This window comes from Cololabis saira, chromosome 12 (assembly GCF_033807715.1).
Source record: "Cololabis saira isolate AMF1-May2022 chromosome 12, fColSai1.1, whole genome shotgun sequence".
NCBI classification, from domain to species: domain Eukaryota; kingdom Metazoa; phylum Chordata; class Actinopteri; order Beloniformes; family Belonidae; genus Cololabis; species Cololabis saira.
In genome coordinates, this window is record NC_084598.1 from 25,677,129 (window position 1) to 25,699,247 (window position 22,119).

At 40.4% G+C, this 22,119-nt stretch overlaps 1 protein-coding gene across 1 annotated transcript; it reads left to right on the forward strand.

Annotated features, from left to right (window-relative positions):
* The first annotated feature begins 1,490 nt into the window (after nucleotides 1–1,490).
* LOC133457197 (dihydropyridine-sensitive L-type skeletal muscle calcium channel subunit alpha-1-like) lies at nucleotides 1,491–21,820 on the forward strand. Its single transcript, XM_061736176.1, has 45 exons — nucleotides 1,491–1,888; nucleotides 3,133–3,238; nucleotides 6,449–6,588; nucleotides 6,782–6,915; nucleotides 7,141–7,293; nucleotides 7,410–7,615; nucleotides 7,716–7,819; nucleotides 7,920–8,065; nucleotides 8,140–8,221; nucleotides 8,312–8,472; nucleotides 9,310–9,535; nucleotides 9,615–9,822; nucleotides 9,984–10,104; nucleotides 10,209–10,323; nucleotides 10,412–10,511; nucleotides 10,590–10,659; nucleotides 11,001–11,133; nucleotides 11,274–11,403; nucleotides 11,498–11,557; nucleotides 12,460–12,566; nucleotides 12,697–12,784; nucleotides 14,335–14,442; nucleotides 14,561–14,613; nucleotides 14,697–14,843; nucleotides 14,978–15,179; nucleotides 15,314–15,472; nucleotides 15,567–15,677; nucleotides 15,762–15,845; nucleotides 16,319–16,366; nucleotides 16,874–16,900; nucleotides 16,987–17,112; nucleotides 17,199–17,264; nucleotides 17,408–17,499; nucleotides 17,582–17,741; nucleotides 17,893–18,020; nucleotides 18,125–18,221; nucleotides 18,320–18,422; nucleotides 18,551–18,652; nucleotides 18,729–18,862; nucleotides 19,066–19,191; nucleotides 19,429–19,637; nucleotides 19,714–19,778; nucleotides 19,867–19,913; nucleotides 20,003–20,077; nucleotides 20,365–21,820. Exons 1-45 carry the CDS (start codon nucleotides 1,704–1,706, stop codon nucleotides 20,674–20,676), a joined length of 5,556 nt encoding a protein of 1,851 aa, XP_061592160.1. The 5' UTR covers nucleotides 1,491–1,703; the 3' UTR covers nucleotides 20,677–21,820.
* Nucleotides 21,821–22,119: the final 299 nt, after the last annotated feature.

Consider the following 22,119-nt stretch of genomic DNA (forward strand, 5'->3'; position numbering starts at 1 on the left):
ACCTGTAGAAATTTCAGTTCTAGTTGCATAGCAGAATGTAACTCTTCATGGAGAACCAAATGGTGTTGCGTGCACTGGCAACCCGTCTGCTTTTCCCAACTTCTACCCCAAAGATGGCTGAGACAGATTCCAGGCTCCACATAATAGAAAAATGGAAATGTGGGCGTTGTTCTGTTCCTACATCAGCGTTACGGAAACTATTAGAATCAATGCTCAGATGCACTGATGCTGTTCTGGTGGTATATGTAGCCAGCAATTCACTTAAGCACCAAACTCTTGTGTTCTTGGATTTAAAAAAATAAAAATAATTATCTCCCCTTCTGGCAGATCTGACTGCTCTTATCTGTTTATTTCCATATGAAATAAAGATATACATTCTGGCTTCAAATATATTTATGATTTTTTTTTTCTTTTCATCATAAGGGTTTTTTTTGTTTTTTTCCTGTTGGGTTCATTTCTTTATTTACTAGTGCTAAAGGATAACAGACCAGCAACATGCGAACCCTCTGCTTGCGCTGTACCGTGAGGAGTGCTTTCTTATCATCAAATTTGGCCTCATGCTGGAGAATGGATTTAGTCTTTTGTAAAACATTTACTCAGCCAGCCATGAATGGTTTATTTAAAATGCTATCCATCATTTTGCATCTGTTCACAATTTCTGTTATTGTTTTCCAAAAGGAAGTGGTTCAAAATAAATGATTCTCATGTTGGCATTAAACCTCCCCTTTTTATTATTTCTACAAACTAGATAAACATTTCAGAGATGCTACTAACATGATATAACAAGACGTTTTCTGTGTTTGTCTGCAATTATAACTAAAGACTGAGTCCTAACATCATTACAACTTTTTTTCCATAAAAAAAAAATAAAGTAATACCATTCATTTTATACCTGTACTGCAGCCTCTGCTTATGACTGCGTACAAGAGAAATACAACAGCTAATCCCTACCTGCCTACAATGATATTAGTATTAATAACCTTTTGGACTATATATAGTCTATGTTCCCGTGTCACCCAGCTCTAAATTTTACACATTGAAAATGTAACTATGTCATTCTCAGGTTACTTAATTTTTGGCTTGTTTTTGTGTGTGTGTGTGTGTGGGGGGGGTTTGTTTTCTCCTGCACTTATTGCCGCATCATAATCAGAAACTTAAAGGTGAATAGGTGTTTCTCTGTTCACTTATTCTTGTTGTGTTTATAGTTTAAAGATCACCTTAAGTGTCCTGCGGCTTCGTTTGCTGCATTATTTTTTTTTTTTTGTGCAGCACCCTCAAAAGACAATTACTCTCCCCTTCTTATTTGCTTTGATCGTCACCTTTGCCCTGCCCCTTCATCCACCTTCCTCCCCCCTGCCCTCATAACCATCCCCAAGCATGGCCTGCCGGGGGTTCACAATCTAAATTTAAACCATAGCGGGGCCAACTGCTCCTCCAGCCACTTATTTTTCTCTGCCGAGTTGAGCTTTTTCTGTCAGAGGCCCTCAGCCCACAGGAGAAACCTGTGGCTCCGTGTGAGAGCGGAAGAGTCAGAGGGAAAAGAGGGAAGAGAGGGCAGTGGGGGAACCTGTGCAAGATCCGCAGGTCTGGAGCCCGGAAGCCTTCACAAAGGGGAGCTATACTGGACATGATTTGAGGAATTTACACTGAGAATTATAGAATAATTTTTCTGGGATTGGAAGTTTGCGTCAGGAAGTATCAAGATGGCGACCAACCTGGAATCAACCAAGTCGGTTATCATGAATGAGGAGGAGCTGAAGCGGAAGCAGAAAGAGAAACTGAAAAAGATGCAAGCCACTGGAGGCAACCCTCGCCCTGCAAGATCCCTCTTCTTCTTGACCCTCAAAAATCCTTTTCGCAAGGCCTGCATCAACATTGTGGAGTGGAAGTATCCTTTCTGGTTAACATGAATGTGTTCTTGCTATATATCACCACTCCGGTGTTTTACTCTTGAATAAACAGTGGTTAATACACTCAACAGTATGACACAAATCATGCAATGGTTTGGTTGCACAGTTAGATTGTTTTTATACGACAAGTTATCAGCCATGTTTTTGAGCTCTTCTAAGGCCAAGTTGCTTTCTAGACTGGGAAAAGGGAATCAGTGAAGACTCCTGTTATGTTCCTACATCGTCTCATTGCTTATTACCCTGTGATTTTAAAACGCTCTAAATCCAAAACATATCTGTTGACATCTGAGAGAGAGACACAATGAAGCATACCCCCCTTATTAATGTATTTAGTATCTTATATTCTACTTTCTGGGATTTTGAAATGCAGACAGTGCACGATACTCCATGACAAAAGTCCTGTTGAGTAATTTCAAGCTTCCTACAGAGTTTCCTCCTTTTAGACTGATGTCCATTCATGGATCATTCATATTTTCCGTCATGGGTTCATCTGACCACATCTTTCCCAATGATGGCGGCATTATCGTAAGAGCATTTGAACATAATCATATATGAATGAAAGTTGAATTTATGGCTACATTTTCCAAGAATATGATGATGTAAATAGCATCTTCAAGCCATTTAACTCTCATATATGCACAACTCTTTTGTTTACTGAATTAGTGAAACACAGGGCTTGGGTGCTGGAAAGGGAATAAACTTCAACAAAAAAAATCAACTTAACCTTTAGGTACTAGGAAAAAAAGCTATTTACACGCAGACTTCAGGTTGAGTAAATGTCTGATCTAATCAAACCTGAATGTTCCCTGATGAACACTCCATGTTTAAGTGGTTTGTCATATTCTTGGGCCCTGCAGCTGTCTCCTGACATCAGAGACATGATGCTGAGCTGGCAGGGGAATTCTCATGAAGCGCCCCCTGTTGACGAGAATGAGGCAGCACAACAGACAGGATTACATTAACTGTGAGAGCTTTGCCGGCCACCCTTTGGGCTGTTTAGAGATGATGTTTCAGGGAGGATTTTAAAGCCCCTGATCTGTCTGTTTTGTTTTCTGACAATTTCTAACCAAAAAACAAAGAATGAAATATAAAGAAACTGACCATGTGTTTTCTTCTAACACTGTTTCTTAAACTGTCAGCATCACTCAGGATCTTTATGGATTGTTCTTCATTTAATTTAAGACCCTATTGTGTTGTCATGAACCTGAACTTTCCCATCCAGAACCTTTGAGATCATCATCTTATTGACCATCTTCGCTAACTGCATTGCTCTGGCTGTGTTCCTGCCCATGCCTGAAGAAGACACCAACAACACCAACACTAGTTTGGTAAAACTAAACACAAACCTTCACCACTATATACAAACCTTTTATTTCTCTCTCTCTCTCTCTGGTGGGTGAAGCTAGTATTTGGACCCTGCTTTTTCTGTGTCCCAACAGATGACTTTGCAGCAGTGTTGGGAAAATGAACATAGTCATGCTAATTTGCTGAACATGGCTATGACTTTGAGCTACTAAAGTCTTATTCTTAGTGACTAAGAGTTTCAGCTGCTCGTTGGCCTGAGTGCCGAGCCTAATTTAAATGCCTTTAAACACAACTCAGTTCTTTATTTGGAGTCCCATCTGTATCTGCAATGGAACAGTCATCAATCTATTCATCCTATTCTGATCACTACTTTGTAAATAAGGTCATCGTACAAAAGAATGACAAACAGCAATATGTAGGATAAAATGTGAACAGATGTCCGGCCTGCATAGGCCTATACGTTTCCTGAATCGTACGTCTTAGAATTACAAAAAGAAATTGCGATATTTGTTTTGTATGCCATCTGAAAACCTAAGAAGTTGAGGTATTTCATAATCACCACACTCACAATGGCGGGTTATTTACATTTCTAAATTTTAAAGAAGTTTTTTGACTTCCACAGAAATTGTCCGGAAACCATAGGTGTCTGTTGGTAATGTCTAATGTTTCTGAAGCTACACAGATGTTGTAAAAACATTACTGAACAAGAATAACAAAAACAGCTTTAGTATCATATCTTTGGGGAAAAAAATCTAAATAAAGACATAAGATGTACCATTGACACAATTATTAGCACCTTATGTATAGTGTTGTTTGTGCATAATTTTTCAGTGTTTATTCAGCACTTCAATTAATCAATAAATTATGGTTTTATAGGAGAAAAATAGGTTTTGGGGCATGGTTTCTTCTCCGCATTGGCGGAGACTACCTGATAGCATCAGAAATTATATTATAAGAAGGAAAAAAAGCAATTTGGAATGGCAGTGTCATCCCCTATTAAGGCAAGGCAAGTTTATTTGTATAGCACATTTCACGTACTAAACAATTCAAAGTGCTTTACATAAAAACTTTTTTTTTAAATGCATTAAAAGGTGAAAGAGTTTAAAAGCAGCTTTATAGACAGACATACATTTAAAAGAATAAAACGAATGAGATGTAAGAGATAAAGGTTGTAGTGCATTATGGGAGATTACTGAAGTGCAGCAATAAATAAGGTTTTCAACCTTGATGTAAAACAATTCAGTTTTAGCAGGCCTGAGGCATTCTGGGAGTTTGTTCCACAGGTGAGGAGCATGTGGTTTCTCTTGGTTCTTCTGATTGGTGGAAGTTTGCTTACGACTTTGAAAGACACATGGTTCATCCAGGCGTCTGCTTAGTATTTTTGAGAGTGCCTGCCTGTTTCCATGAGGTCCATGTACAGGATTTTCCTGATGGTCCTGAGCAACAAGTCATCACAAAGAATTGAACACCTTACCTACAGCAAAACATGCTGGAGGTTTTCACATGCTCTGAGGCTGCTTTCCTGCCTCTGGGGCTGGAGACATTGAGTTTATCAAAGGATTTAAATCGGCAGGTCTCTCAGGGGGACCGTGACCTGCAGGACAAAAGAAAGACTGAAAAAGAAACGATAGACTATTTTACTCTAAGTACCAGTAATACGTTCTGACACAATTCCTACAGAAAACCTTTGTAGAGAGTCCAAATCTACCACGGTTCTCTTTGGGCTGTCACTAGACTCCTAAAACCTTAGGAGAACTTAAACATAGCGGACGATGAGTGAAAGCTACAGCAGACAAATGCAAGAAGCTTCCAGATGGCAGCAAAAACACATTTGAAACCTCTTGGCAAAGGTTCTGCCAACAATTCTTAGTGAAGGATGCATGTTTGTGGTTTATTTTGTCTGTCTTCTGCTTGTTTAGTAAACTAATTCAGGCCTAAAGATTGTCTTGAATCTTGTACAGTGGCTATTCAAGGGAGGTTATATTGACACTGGTGTTTGGTTTTTATTACTATCGTTGACTGGCTTATATTTATCGCAGATATCAGTATATATCACACCCAATGCCAGTGATTACTTACTGTTCTACGTAACGTTAATACACATGAAATACTACACGGTAAAGATGCCTTTAAATCTGGCTAAAACTCATTCATATTTACCTGAACCCATGGCTGCTAGAACAAATCTAGCAGCCATGCCTGACTTCGTTTCTTAAGCGTGTTTGCTTTGGCTCACTCACCAGCCTCCTCCAGAAACTTTCTCCCTTCTTACAAGCAATTCCTCAGGGGTGAAAACTGTAAGAAGAGATGCCCCCACCAGCCACCCCGTTGCTCTCAGATGTAGGTCAGCCAAGAGGCTTCAGGAGGGTCCAGAAATGATGCTTCCTGGAACCATGCTCAAATACTTAAAAACCGTAGTAACATTAATACATCACAACCTAGGAGTACAACTTTTAGACTGTAGTCTGCTTCCTTGCTGCGCTCATTGCCCTTCATGACATTCGTTTGAGTTCGGTGACATTAGGTTCCAGCCTGAATTAATCTTTGTCTTCCTGTTAACGGATGCCAGATTGGACTTGGAGGTCAAGATTATTGTGCATGGGACAATGATAATTAAACATTTGTATTAATTCTTGAAGCAGGAGGTGATTTCCCTTTTTACTTTATCATATATTTGTCAGTATGAGATCAAATTTGAGGAAAACCATGTTCAGATCCATCTGTCTGTTTTATATTGTTAGTAGTGATTAAAACATAGATGTATTTAATCAGCCACCCTGATGTTTAATCTCTGAGCAAATCATTGCACATTTGCTGGGTTATTGGATGATTTCAAACTTACTGAGATTGTGTTTGATTTGCATTAAATACATATTAATCAATATACACTGAAAATAATTCATCTAAAACTGTTTATCCAAACAATTTATTTTCCCATAAAAGTGCTCATTTCAGTAATCTACCACCTCTTGTTATCTTGTCTTTGCTGACCTCCAGTGGTTTAACTTTTCATCCTACTGCAGTTACAAACAGGTCCAGGTCACATAAAACATTACCGGTACCTCAAGTTGCTTCTGAAATATATGTATATATATTTGTTTTTTAAAGGGAAAAAAATTACTTTTCAAGTATTCCGATGCACTTTACCACATTAACATTTAACCGGACAATTAAACATCAGAAATTTGACCATTATGAAATGTGACATGGTTGATCTGTTTGTCTTGTTGCAGGAGAGTCTGGAGTATATCTTCCTGATCATCTTCACGGCGGAGTGTTTTCTGAAGATCATAGCGTATGGGCTCGTGTTCCATGAAGGGGCCTATTTACGGAACTGTTGGAACATATTGGATTTTGTCATCGTCTTCATGGGGTAAGATGAGCTCTGAACTGGTGTCTCCTCGACCAGCGAGCATGGCTTCCCTTTGACACATTAGTTTTTTAAGTTGACATTTTAACATAAAAACTGGATTATATCAACTGGAAATTCACATTTTGTCTCTTGTTTTAAGGCCAACTTTTTTGCTATGTTGGGTTTTGATGCCTTCATTGTCTTTTCTTCTCAGTCTTTTCACCTTTGCATTGGATACCATAAATAAGATAGCAGGAGTGCCAATGGAAAAAGGTGGGGGATTTGACATGAAGGCGCTGAGGGCCTTCAGAGTACTGCGGCCCCTTCGCCTCGTTTCCGGAGTCCCCAGTAAGAAGCCTGTGCTTTATTTCACGTTATACTGCAGAAAGAGCCTGGCTTTATCCATCTGTATGTGCTCTGTATTGTTTGTGAGACCAAAGCCAAACTGGCTTGTACTTGTACTTGTACTACATCTTCTCAAGATGTGTCTCTAATATAGTGTGAATTGAATTGAATTGTGCCTGTAAACAGTCCGGAAATCTTATGTTGTTTTACTTCATTGTTCCCTCTCAGGCCTGCAGGTGGTGATGAATTCCATCCTCAAAGCCATGCTGCCTCTGTTGCACATCGCCCTGCTGGTCTTCCTGCTGGTCACAATCTATGCCATTATGGGACTTGAGCTGTTTAAGTGCAAAATGCATAAGACTTGCTACTACACTGGCACAAGTAAGTTTAAAAAAACTTAAGATAGCTGCAATGTCGCTTTATGTTAAATTGTTATATTTGCAGTTGTGCTTCATGTTGTTGTATTTGTCTCATTTGTACTTTATTTCCACCCGCAGATATCTATGCAACAGCAGAAGGTGAGCTGCCTGCTCCGTGTGCTCAGGCTGGTAATGGACGGCGTTGCATCATCAACGGCTCTGAGTGCCGGCCCGGCTGGGAAGGTCCCAACAACGGCATCACCCACTTTGATAACATTGGCTTTGCCATGCTGACTGTGTACCAGTGTATCACCATGGAGGGGTGGACCAAAGTGCTCTACTGGGTCTGTGATATAACGCTGGAGCAGTTGGAGACCTTTACTTACATCGCCATCGCCATTTTAGATGTGAGATTTTAGTTGATTGTGTTGAGTTGTCTTTCAGGTTAATGATGCCATAGGAAATGAATGGCCATGGATCTACTTTGTTCCTCTCATTCTGCTGGGTTCCTTCTTTGTACTCAATCTTGTCCTCGGCGTGCTCAGTGGGTAAGACAGCTATTAACTCGCTGTAATATCCATATGCTTACTTTGCATTGTTCATTAATCAAAGAACAAATATTAACACAGTTTTCTTATTTGGTTCCAGAGAGTTTACCAAAGAGCGTGAAAAGGCCAGATCCCGAGGAGAGTTCCAGAAGCTGCGAGAGCGCCAGCAGTTGGATGAGGACCTTCACGGGTACATGGAGTGGATCACTCACGCTGAAGTCCTGGATGCCGACAGAGAGGGCAAAGGTCAGCTCAGTAAAACATCTCAGTTCCCCTGTTGACTGTAAGACACTGTAAAACTCTAATTGTCCTTATCTCAGGTCTCCTACCTTTGACCAGTGGAGATTCAGACACGGACAGCCTGTACGACCTGGAAGGCAAGAGCCGTATCATCTACTTCTAGTGAGTGCCATCTTCTGAACATGCATTAGGGCCGGCATCCAATATCCAGGGGCATGTGGAACAGTAAGCTGTGGTTATTTTTGCGTTTAGCCGCTTGGCTCGTCGCTGGAACCGTTTCTTCAGGATGAAGTGCTTGGTGTACGTGAAGACCGAGAGCTTTTACTGGGTGGTGATGATCCTTGTCCTCCTCAATACTCTGACCATAGCCACAGAGTACCACCACCAACCCGCCTCGATGACTTCCCTGCAAGGTCTGCCATAACCTTTGAATGAATGAATGAATGAATGAATGAATTGTTTATTTCGGTTACATTACATTATTTGCAATTCAAACTGTGTGTGTGTGTAAATGACAAAACACTTTCATACAAGTTTACACTCATCAGTTTCACACAAAAAATAATAATAAACTCTGTAACCGAAAAAAGGAATAGGCTGAAGCCAAAGCTTATATTTGCCTACCCTGTACTTTCCAACAGAAAACCCAGATTATCTGCAATATGAAAAGAAACAAAAAGAGAAATTTCCCTTTAAATTGTTCTGCTTAACCAAATTATACTCCAATCATTTAGCATTGTAATCCTTAATTATTTTGCTTTTCAATATTTTTTTAAAATTCAACAGAGATTTACACAGTTTCACTTCATCACTAAGTTGATTCCATAATTTGACTCCCAAAAATGAAACACATCTATATTTAACATTAGTCCTCACACGACATCTTTCAAAGACCCACAGCCTTCTTAAATTATAATTTGTTTCTCTTAATTTAAAGAAATGCTGAAAACAAGCAGCAAGGCTATTATTCTTAACTCGAAACAAAATTTCTAATGTTTTTAAATATACAATATCTATGAATTTTAATATGCATGACTCTACAAATAATTTATTAGTAGTGTCACGATAAGAAACTTTATTTATTATTCTTACAGCTCTTTTCTGGAATTTAACTATAGGGTCTATATAAGTTCTATAAGTATTCCCCCAAACCTCCACACAATATGACATGTATGGCATGATCTTTCTTTATTAAGCTTGTAAAGCTGTATTAAACCACTTTTTTTTCCCATCCACTTTTATCTCGACAGATGTGGCTAGTCGTATACTACTTGTGCTGTTCATCATTGAGATGTTCATCAAGATGTACGCATTCGGACCCAGAGCGTACTTCATGTCTCTGTTTAATCGTTTCGACTTCTTTGTGGTGCTTTGTGGCATCCTGGAGATGATCCTGTTGTCAGCAGGAGCTGTGACTCCCCTGGGTTTCTCCGTGCTCAGGTGTATACGCCTCCTGAGGATCCTCAAAGTTACAAAGTGAGTCTAGTCCCTGCAAACTGTCACGTGGCGCTCATCTGTTCTCATCCGTTACTGCATAACATCAACTGTTTTTCAGGTACTGGACCTCTCTAAGTAATCTTGTGGCCTCTCTCCTCAACTCTGTCCGGTCAATTGCCTCGCTGCTGCTCCTTCTCTTCCTTTTTATCGTGATCTTCTCCCTCCTGGGAATGCAGGTGTTTGGTGGGAAGTTCAACTTTGATCACCACCGGCCCAGACGCAGTAACTTTGACAATTTCCCTCAGGCCCTGATTAGTGTGTTTCAGGTGAGGCTGGACACTCTTGACTAGCTGCTTTGATTTTATGCCAGATTTACATCAACAGCTTTATAATCAACTCATTTTGACATAGCAGCTGCATACCGAAGTGTTCATGCTTGAGAAGGATTATTAATGATGCTGCTTTTCAACCTGTAACTGTCTCTCAGGTCCTCACAGGGGAGGAATGGACCACCATCATGTACAATGGTATTATGGCCCATGGAGGGCCGGCCATCCCTGGCATCCTAGTTTCCATCTACTTTATCATCCTTTTCGTTTGTGGAAACTGTATCCTTCTCATTTGTCACAAATATCTTGAATATGAAAATGACATCAATGGTTCAGTGTTAACAACTGTGATCCACATTTTTTCCTGAGCTCTAAGTAACCAGATATCCTCCTCAATGTCTTCTTGGCCATCGCTGTGGACAATCTGGCAGAGGCTGAGAGTCTGACTTCAGCTCAGAAAGAAAAAGCGGAGGAGAAATTAAGGAAGAAGCTACTAAGGTGAATACACGAATGCTCACTGTCAGTTAAGGAATTTGGTCTGCGTAAGGATACTTCAGTTTTGTCCTCCTGCCTTTCCCTTTGCCAGGTCAAAAATGCCTGAAAAGACTGATGAGGAGAGGGAAAGGATTGCTAAGAAGCTGGCTGAGCAGAGGGCCAAGATTGAGAACATGCCCACCACAGCCAAGGTTAATACTGGGTCCAGTGGGAGATTACAGGATATGGCGCATAAATACCTTTTGATACATTTCTTTTCTTTTCCACAGCTCAAAATCGATGAATTTGAGTCGAACGTCAATGAAGTGAAGGATCCATTTCCACCTGCTGATTTCCCAGGTAAATGTTAGGGTGTCTATTGTTCTTGCATCTCAAACTTTGCTCCGGGATGTGGTTATGGTAGAAGGAGGTCCCAAATGGTGGCAATTTGTTTAGCTTTTCATCAGCTGTGTACAAGTTCTACTGTATGTAGCAGTGTTAAGTATAGTAACCCCTCATCGCTATTAGACTCAGCCAATTCCTTGAGTCGTGTAAAGTGGAAGTCAGAAGCTATTTTCAAATCACTCTTACGACCACCATATAAAGCCTGTCCAATCTGTGCAGTCCCGGAGGACTTAGTCTTTGACGTTAATGTGTGTCAGTGTGCAGTTGAATTCTGAGTCCGCATCTCGTCACTGTAGGTGATGACGAGGAAGAGGAGCCTGATATCCCCATCAGCCCGCGGCCCCGGCCGATGGCAGATCTGCAGCTGAAGGAAGAGGCGGTTCCATTACCCGAAGCCAGCTCCTTTTTCATTTTTGGACCTCAGAACAAGTAGAAATCTGATAATGATCCTATGCAAAACACTAACTGAAAGAAATACCTGTAACTCTCTATAAAATGTCTATATAAATAGAAACATTTGAGCTAGTGTGTGATCATACTTGTCATACTTGCAATTCTTTGGTATCCAGGTTCCGTAAGCTGTGCTACAAGATCATCAACGCTTCATCCTTCACCAACTTAATCCTTCTGTTCATCCTGCTCTCCTCCATCTCGCTGGCAGCTGAGGACCCTATCGATCCAAAATCCTACAGAAACCAGGTGACATTCAAGTGCAGCTCAAACATACAGGACAGTAACTGGTGAAGGGAGGCTGTGGTCACCATGCTCGGCTTTTTCTCTCACCTACTTTCAGATCTTGGCCTATGCTGATATTGTCTTCACTACTGTGTTCACCATTGAGATTGTACTGAAGGTAGATTCAACCCTTCACTACTCATTTGTTTGCATGTGTTGTTGTTTTTTTTCCTAAAAGGTTTTAATCCATTATGAGGTGCTTTTTAAACTTTAAACCAGTACTCGAGTTGAGGGGGGATGAGGGGGGATGGCATCCCCCCTGAAATAAAAACGTTCCAAATCATCCCCCCTGTAAAACTGCCATCCCCCCTTTCCATCCCTTATGTCATTTCATCAATGAATGTGGTTTTACTGCTATTTCAACATTTAGAGTCATCACCAGAAAAATAACTTATTTGACAATTTTCACCTGTTTCAAGTAAATTTTCACTTGAAATAAGTAGGAAAATCTGCCACTGGGACAAGATTTTATCTTCTTATTACAAGCAAAAAAAATCTTGTTCCACTGGCAGATTTTTCTACTTATTTCAAGTGAAAATCTACTTGAAACAGGTGAAAATTGTTGTTTTTTCCAGTGATGAGTCTTGTTTTAAGTGTAATGAGATTTTTTTCACTAAAATGAGACATTTCAACTAGAAATAAGACAAATATTCTTGTTAAGATTTTGAGTTTTTGCAGTGATCCATTTTACTTATCCTGTGAAGGACAGTCATATTGATAAGTTCAGAAAACTGTTTTTTATTGTTGTGTTTTGATGTATTTGATGTAAGCCCAGTGGATATTTAAAGCTTACAGAAGGCTGCATTTAACTGCTGCTATGTCATTCCTGCAGTATTTTTGCAGGTGTTTTGGTCACTGCTATTATTTGTAATATTTTATATTATTTGTAATCAGCACAAATTATCTGTCCCCATATGATAAAATCCACCATCCCCCCTGAATTCTTTTTACAACTCGAGTACTGCTTTAAACACAAACCTTTCTGAGTCAGTGTCTAACTGCAGTTTATGTCACCGACAGATGACAGTGTACGGAGCGTTCATGCACGAAGGCTCTTTCTGTCGTAATTCTTTCAACATCCTGGATCTGATCGTGGTCGGGGTGTCCCTCCTGTCCATGGGGATGGAGTGAGTTTAGATTTCAGTCTCATCAAAGTAAAAAAAAGAATGCTATAAATTGTTAGTTTTTCCTGAATTACACTGTTTGTAATTGTGAAACGCAGCGATCAGGACTCTTCTTGTTCCATGTTGTCTACAGATCCAGTGCCATCTCTGTGGTGAAGATTCTCAGGGTGCTGAGGGTGCTCAGACCGCTCCGAGCCATCAACCGAGCCAAAGGGTTAAAGGTGAGAAACATTAGAATTTCCATTAACATAAACTGCTCAGTTATCTCATTTGTAATACAGTTAAGGATAACTGTATTCATAATCACCCTTGAATGTGTTTGACACAGCTGCTGCGAGTAGGGCATGTGAGAAAACCCTGCCTCTATGAGGAGTTCAGTAACATACTTCTGATCTTGTTCAAATAGCAAATGTCATGCTTATATCTCATAGGATCAAATTAGGCACATGCCACCACAGTTGAACAAGAACACACAACATATTACACTGCGTAATTATTTATCTAATAAAACTTAAGCCCCAGTGCAGATTCACTTTGTGAGAAAAATAATTAGATCCCAATGATTTATTAGCTCACTCAACCAGCCATGACTTGACGTTATTGTTTTCTACATGGCATTATCAGTCTCTCACACCACTCTGGTGGAGTTTTGGTCCATGTTTCTTTGCAAAGTTGCTTCAGTTGATTGCAAGTGTGGCATTTATTTATGCACAGTTCTCTTAAGGTCCCACAACAATATTGAATTCAAGCCTAGGTCTGGACATTGAGCCATTGTGTGACTTTGATTCTTTCCTTTTTCAGCCACTCTGTCGTATGTGACTGGTATTCTTGCATTTACTGTCATGCCGCTTGACACAATTTTACCTCAGTTTCAAATCTAATACTAAAATATTTGAATATACTCTTTGTTTTAGTCGTGGTCGGTTAAATGACTGCAAGGTGCCCAGGTTTTATGGTTGCACAACAGTCCAAATCATCGCCCCTCCATCATGGTGCCAGTTTGGTCGGAGGTGTTGATATGTTGATATGTTATGAAGTCTTTTTAACTAAACATGAAGCTGGGTGTCACAACCTCACATCTTTTCAATTGTAAGCCATGCTACCATTTTCTTAAAGACGGAGGAGGCTTTTTTTCTAGCAGTCCTTTCAAATGAGTCACACTTGTTCAGTCTTTTTCTCAGGTCTCCTCCTTAACCTGAGGAGTGAGCAGGCCGCTTCTTTTCACCAGACAGGGTGGGGATTCTCTGGCCGGGCGTAGCATGTGGAAGGATCACGTTATTCCGGCCAGATCCTCCCCACCCCACCTGGCTCCCCGGTTGGCCAGAGGGGGCAGTATAGCCCAGGACTGCTGCATGTTTTTGTGAGGGTAGTTCACATTAGCTACCCAGGGGAACACGGGGAGAACATGCAAACTCTACACAGAAAGGCCCTTTCAGCAACCCCACCCAGGGTGTGGGCGCTGAAGTCTTTGTATTCTTTAGATCCTAATTTTATTTGGGAGGTTTTAATACATTTAACTGATTTAGTCTAAAGATTTGATGCATTATTATAAAAAAAGGGAAAACACTCTTCATTCATATCACTGGTCATCTGAGATGTGACCAGATTAAAACAGCGTGAAAAATCCAGAATGAGTTTTTAAAACAGGCTAATGTTTTGAATGACCTTTTTTATCAGAACTTCTGCTTGTCTCTGTCAATCTGCTCTTTTCTTAGCTTCATGCTTATATTGTTTTATTTTATTTTTTTGTTTCTGTCTTTTCTTTTTACAGCATGTGGTCCAGTGTGTGTTTGTGGCCATCAAAACCATTGGTAACATCGTCCTGGTCACCATGCTCTTGAATTTCATGTTTGCCTGCATTGGAGTGCAGCTCTTCAAGGTAGTTCTTCCTCTTTTTTTGTTGTTATTAAATATTGTTTCTTTGATATGATATTGTGATGATGTATGTACGGATGTTGTTTATGTATTAAATTAGTCTTGAATCCTCTCCCCTCCAGGGTAAATTCTACAGCTGCACAGACCCATCCAAAATGACTGCAGAGGAATGCCAGTAAGGCATCAAACTCTTCATATATCATTTCATTCATGGATGTCTGGTATTTTGGAGTGACCATTCACTCTACGTGTTCTCAGGGGATTATTTTTGAAACCCATGGAGAATTCCCTACAAGACACGGTGGTGGCTAAAAGAGAATGGCTCAACAGTGACTTCAACTTTGACAACGTCCTCAACGGGATGCTGGCTCTGTTCACAGTCGCCACATTTGAGGGCTGGCCAAAGTAAACTCAGAAATACATTTCTATTTAAACATTTATATCTATATATATTTGTAATTTCATCCTGTAGAAATGCCTGTACAGTTTATATTAGTTGACTCTGATGCGTGTCCTGCCACGCCTGCATTTGTTTCCAGACTCTTGTACCGAGCCATCGATTCAGCCGAAGAAGATATGGGTCCAGTCTACAACCACAGAGTCGACGTGTCCATCTTCTTCATCATCTACATCATCCTCATAGCCTTCTTCATGATGAACATATTTGTGGGTTTTGTTATCGTAACTTTCCAGGAGCAGGGCGAACAGGAGTATCAGGACTGTGAGCTGGACAAAAACCAGGTACCCTGAGATGTTGTTTAGGACAACTGCAGTCCAGTTATACAGAATAAAATCTGAAACATGTCGTTTCTTTGTAAAACAACTGGTGTTTTTCATTGAACGCTCACCTCCTGTCTGCCGTGCCTTCCCCTTAGCGTCAATGTGTGCAGTACGCCCTGAAGGCTCGCCCGCTGAGATGCTACATCCCAAAAAACCCATACCAGTACAGGGTCTGGTACATTGTCACCTCCAGCTACTTTGAGTACCTCATGTTCTTCCTGATTATGCTCAACACCTTGTGTCTGGGGATGCAGGTATGTAAATGTGTTGTCTTTGTGTTGCTTTCAACTATCCAAACGTTTTCCATGACTGCTAAACTCTGGTATTCTGTTGTTCAACTCTGAATAGCACTGTAACCAGTCGGACCATGTTACCAAGTTGTCGGACATGCTGAACTTGATCTTCACTATACTCTTCACAGTGGAAATGATACTTAAACTCATGGCCTTCAAAGCGCGGGTAAACACTCAAATGTTCTTTGTTGTTTTTGTTACACATCCAGCCTCTTTTCTGTTTGTGTAACCTTGCTTTAACTCTGTGCAGGGCTACTTTGGAGACCCCTGGAACGTCTTTGACTTTGTTATTGTCATCGGCAGTGTTGTAGATGTCATCCTGAGTGAAATCGATGTGGGTACATATAATATACTATTCATATTAAACCTACAAAATCCACATTTTCATTGATGTATGTTGTCAATCTCAAAATGACACATTCTCAGGTGACAGTGTGATCCAACCTGGAGTTATGTAATGTATTTAGGACATCTGATTAACTTTCATTACAAAAGAAAACAATTGCCCTTTTATTATCTCCAGTAATTTCAATGTTTGTTTTTATCCCATTCATATATTGTACAGTTATGTCAGTTATGTATTTGTTGTGTTTTATGCTACACAGATTTGGTTTTCTATGGCCAGTCACATTTGTTATGGCCAGTGTTGCACTGCATTGTCCTGATTGTTTTATCCACAAGCACAAACCTGTCACAATTTTCTCCACCCAAAACCTTTTTTCTCCAATTCTTCTCCTTGGTTTTCCTTTCTCCACCATTCCCACCGTCCTCCATGCACCTCACTCCTCACGTGTCTGTCCTCCGCAGAGCGCCCTGGCCTCCAGTGGAGGACTGTACTGTGTCCATGGCTGTCCTGTAAATATCTGCACTGCTGCATGAGCCTTGCTGTTTGAGCACTCTCTGTTCTCCGCTGAGATCTAGATCTGCTCGACTAAATCGTGTGTTGTTTAACCTTCTGGTGAAACTTTCATGCTTCTACTAGCATCTTACACCTGTAAAAGAGGCTTCAGTAGGTTGGTTACATTATGTTAGAGTTTGCCTCATAATGTTTGTCTACTTCTCAACACTGTTTTTAATGATAGGGATGGCTTGATCTGGAATTGGTCTGTAATTATATTTTATTTATTTTGCATGGGTTCATCACGCTGACTCTGGAGGCTTTGTAACTCATCAAAAGCAGATAAACAGCTCTAATAATAACCTTTTTTAAAACTCTGTTACGTTTTATAAAAGGGAATATAAATGGATTTAATATTAACCCTTTTGTAAAACTGACATTTTTTAGTAGTTATCCAATTGCCTGTCACAAATGATATTTTTTTATTTAATAAAACTAAGACTTGTGACTTTTTCTTTGTACAGGAGACAAATCCTATGCAATTAATTGCAGTAAGTCCAAATTTTCCCAAAATTTAAATCAAACAGCATTTTTAAGTTTTATTTCCTTTAGTCAGTATCTGACTTTTTGTTCTCAGGCCTCTGAAAATGCCTCAGTTTCCATCACATTCTTCCGACTTTTCCGTGTTATGCGTCTGGTTAAACTTCTCAACCGATCTGAGGGCATCCGTAACCTTTTATGGACATTCATCAAGTCCTTCCAGGTATTTATAACTGTCATTTTCTTGTTGTCACCATCATTATACCTGCTTCAATTCTACTTCATGAACAAAGTGTTTTCTGTGAACAGGCTCTCCCTCATGTAGCTCTGCTCATCGTGATGCTCTTCTTCATCTACGCTGTTATAGGGATGCAGGTACACTTGTCAATATTCATTCATTTACAACAAAACTGTTACCCTCTGAGGACCGTCATTAGGCTTTTGGGTAAATGTCTCTAAGACAAGCTATTTATTGATAATTAACAAGTTATTTTTTCTTGGATTGTAAAAACCTTTAGATCTTTGGAAAGGTTGCTTTAGTGGATGGCACCCAAATCAACCGCAACAACAACTTCCAGACATTCCCTCAGGCTGTCCTGATGTTATTCCGGTGAGTATCTGACCAAGGATGCAGAGATTGGAGAAGGTTCTGAACCAAAGCTTCACTCTATAATGTGTGTTTATGTACACAGATGTGCAACTGGAGAGGCTTGGCAGGACGTCATGATGGCTTCCATGTACGGGAAGAAGTGTGACCCCAAGTCGGACTTTCTGCCAGGAGAGGAGTACACCTGCGGGTCCAACTTTGCTGTCTTTTACTTCATCAGCTTCTACTGTATATGTGCCTTCCTGGTTAGACGCAGTTTTTTGTTCAGTAATCATTTTCGAGCGACACAAGAATTAAAATTTTGACCGTTGATGTATTATAAAAGGAATAGAAATGATATATACTCAGAGATGTTAAATAGAAACCTGTTTTGGTGAATTAATGTCTTTTTCCCAGATCCTCAATCTTTTTGTCGCCGTCATCATGGACAACTTTGACTACCTGACACGTGACTGGTCTCTTCTTGGTCCACACCATCTGGATGAGTTTAAGAAAATCTGGGCTGAATATGACCCTGAAGCCACGTGAGCATAAACACCACGAAAACAAATTCAGTATTTACGTAAAGGCATTTTTTTTTAGTCAGTGCCTTTCATGTTGGGTTTGAACTGTTTCTCTGATCCAACAGAGGGAGAATCAAACATCTGGATGTGGTGACACTCCTGCGAAGCATCCAGCCTCCACTGGGCTTTGGCAAGTTCTGTCCCCATCGTGCTGCATGCCAGGTACATGCAGACAGGAAGTTAAAACCGCCTAGGGAAACTCATGTCAAAAATATAGCGGGGCTCAAGCAACATTGTTTTGCTGTTCCCTCTGTCTGTAGCGCTTGGTTGGAATGAACATGCCTCTCAACAGCGACGGCACCGTCACGTTCAATGCCACGCTGTTTGCGCTGGTCAGGACTGCACTCAAAATCAAAACAGAAGGTACATCAAGATTTGTTAAAGTCAATAAATGCCATCCTACCTGGCGTATATTGTATGTACAGTAATATATGTATTTCATTCAGCTTCATGCACCTTATTTATCTCACAAACTGATTTGTTTTTAAAAGGTAATTTTGAACAAGCCAATGAGGAGCTCAGAGCCATTATAAAGAAGATCTGGAAACGCACCAGTATGAAACTGTTGGACCAGGTCATTCCCCCAATAGGAGGCGAGTAAATGTAGAAAAATAACACTTCACCTTAAAAAAAAACACAATTCTTACACAGCAGCATTGTAACTTACAGATGACGAGGTGACTGTGGGGAAATTCTACGCCACCTTCCTGCTCCAAGAACATTTGCGCAAGTTCATGCAGCGCCAAGAGGAGTATTATGGCTACCGTCCAAGTAAGAAGAGTGCGTCAGGTCCAGAGATCCAGGTGAACTGCACTCTACGTTATACAACTGAATTAAATCTTGTACAGTTAAAATTTTGAACTGCACTCATTTTAAAGTTACAGTCTAACCCTATTTCTGTTATATTTTCACACCAGTACTTAACGCCATACTGTCTCCTTTCTATATTTATGAACTCTCTATCGCTTTTGGTCTTCAATTCATTAAATCTGCCATGGTTTTCTAGGCGGGTTTGAGAAGCATAGATGAGGAAGCAGCTCCAGAGATGCACAGAGCTATTTCAGGAGACCTCCAGAATGACGAAGAGATAGACCGAGCTATGCTGGAGGCAGGAGAAGAGGCCATTTTCCAGGTGCAAAACACCATCTTTAACTGAATACATAACATGCACCTCATTTTGGTCATTGCTATTTAATTTGTTTGTTTTTTTAAATCAAAAGTTAACTCTTTCTGGCTTTAGATTCGATTAAATAATTCCAAAAAACAAAAAATTCTCTTTATGTTAAGCTGAAAAGTGGAGATTTGCCAACACATAACGCTAACTTGATCATTAATCCGGGCCTCTACTTGTCTTGTTTGGCATTCCCAGCGTGCACACGCTCTGTTTGGTAATCAAGTGGATTCCTTCTCTGCCGAGCCTGCCGATGCTCAGCAGTCCCAGATGACCAACCAGCGGCCCCTCCAGTTCTCAGAGAGCCACCCCGAGTCTCCACCAAACTCTGCCGCCCTGGTGTCAGATACAGAATTTTTCCCCACAACTGCACCTAAGAGCAACACCAACAACAATGCTTTTGCAGAGTGAGTAGCAACACACAGTCCTATGTTATGGCATAAGTGGTGTCATGTCTGAATGGCTGCAATCTTTGTCTGTTAGCTTTTCTTTTGAAAGAGAAGGCAGTACAGGAGAGTTTTACAATCCCGATGAGGATGAAGAGCCAGGTATGTAGACGCCCACATGCATATACCCACTACAAAATGTGTGGATAAACCAACATTTGAAAAATGCATTTATTTCCAATTGCTTTAGCTATAAGGGGCTCGTGGAGATTCACTGTGAGAACTGACAAAACTCAGGTAATAATTACATTAAACACAGACTCATCCTGTATACATGAGAATGAACAGAACTACATATTTAATACATGAGCATGTTTTCTGCACAGTTCCCTTATGAGCCCGACTATGGTGAAACTCGGAGTCAGAGCTCCCACACTGCAGCCGACCAGCTGGTGGAGGAGGTAAGCGTGGAAGTGTCTGTCCATCTCTTCAAAAACATATTAAGCAATTCCCATCTCAATCAGCAGCAAGCGCCACAATCCCTTAATTACATTATCATCTCTCTTGATGAAAAACAAACACAGCTGAGGTATATTTTTAATTTGTTTAAGAACCTGTTATAAGTAATTAAAAAAAACGTCATCATCAAATTCCTTTTTATCGGAAATGATGCTGTTTTAATGTAAAGTTATCAAATTACTTTACAAATGACAGGTCTATGGTGAATTTCTGCTTGCCGTTTCTGCAGGTTCTTGCAAAAGGAGGCCTAGCCTCTTTGGCCAGAGACCCAGACTTTGTCTCTGCAACTAAGAAGGAGATGGCTGAAGCCTTGCAGATCCCCATGGCAGAGATGGAGGGAGTGGCTCAGGGCATCCTGAAAGAACGGTCCGGCAGCATCCCCTCAATCAAAAAGAGACGCCCCATTCCCGTCCCTCCTACCAACCCTGCTGGGGTAGCACAAGAAACTAGCCAACCAGATCCAGCTGTCAGAAGAAAAAGACGTCCAATTCCCATGATTCCCGCCCTAACGAAGCCTGACGAGGCCAATTCTGCAGTGTAGGGTGGAACTGGAGTTGAAGTGGTTAATGTGGATTTTTACACTGGCCGGTGGCTCCACCTCACATTGTAATTACCGAGCCCTTTGACAATCTGTATTTGTTAGCCTAACTTAAGGCTTAAGAACAGATTGAATCAGGTTGAATAAATAAACTTGTCAAGTGGATGGAACTTAAACAAAGAGAAGCAGCATGTTATAATGAAACATCCTTCAGATTCATTTGAACTAATAAAAAAAACTAACTTAACTCAAAGTAAACAGATTGAAGCACTTCTTTCTTTGTAGCATTTGGTAAAGGATATTCATTCCACTGATGGGACAACTATGTGAGAGAGCAGTGTCTTACTAAAGCCTCGCTGTGGGAGGCGGGATAATGATTGATGACTGAAATGTCTCTGGTGACTGAACTCAGAAAGAAGGCAGACAGTCTTTACAGAGCTGTGGTTTAGAGAGGACTCTGGTGAAATACTCCACTTTGTGGAGATAACTTTCTTTGTATCCAAGTCCAGAAAAGTTGAACTGCACTTTAAGGGACTGTAGTGGTTAAACTACAAGGTGAAAGGGTTTTCTGTAATTTAATTGAGGCCTAACAAGTTTCCTCCGCATTAAATCACTGCATGCAGTTGATGGAGAGAACCTCGTATAGGAACATGAAGGTACATTTAATGAACAAATAGTCTTCAAAGATCTAGCTGTGATCAATTTTAAACCATGAGGTAGTAAAGAATGCATACCGTCCCCTCACTCTACTGCTATATGCTGTTTTTCCCATTGCATGAATGTTGTTATCCTTGCTGGGAGCTGTTTGCTACACAGGATTCTTCTGCATACCTGGAGTATGTTTGATTTAGCTTGAAAGCTCTGAGTCTTATTTAATTCATATTTGCATTCACACCTTTTGCACTTGTCTTATACGCTGCGCTTAAAAGCTAACATGCCTCGCAGAGGACTTTTTTTTTTTTTTTTTTTTTAAACTCGGTCCTCTGATCCAACTGTGTTATGCCGTCTCACATCAGGTTTCAATGTTTTGGTGAAGGGGCTAGTTGGACTGGACCTCCCACCTCAACTCTCCCTCATCAATGAAACTGTACCATTAAAATTGATGTTATTTTTGTGTTTTCGCACTGTCAAAAGAAATAAATAATCCAATGCATTTTTGTATTTGCTTTCTTGCTGAAAATAAACCCATGAGTAACATGCAACAATACACCAACCCAGGATGAACAAACAAATAATGGTGAGCATGCTCCAATAATAAGAGACCGATTTCAGAAAAAAAAAAAAAAAAAAAACTCTTAAATGTGTCAGTTAGTGCAGAGGGAGCTTTGATGCTGAGCTCCAACTGCTCCACGTGCATAAGTACAGAGACTAAATGGTAATACTGCTTAGGAAACCAGACTCTTAACTTGAAAACTAACACAGCAGCATGCGTACTGCACTAACATT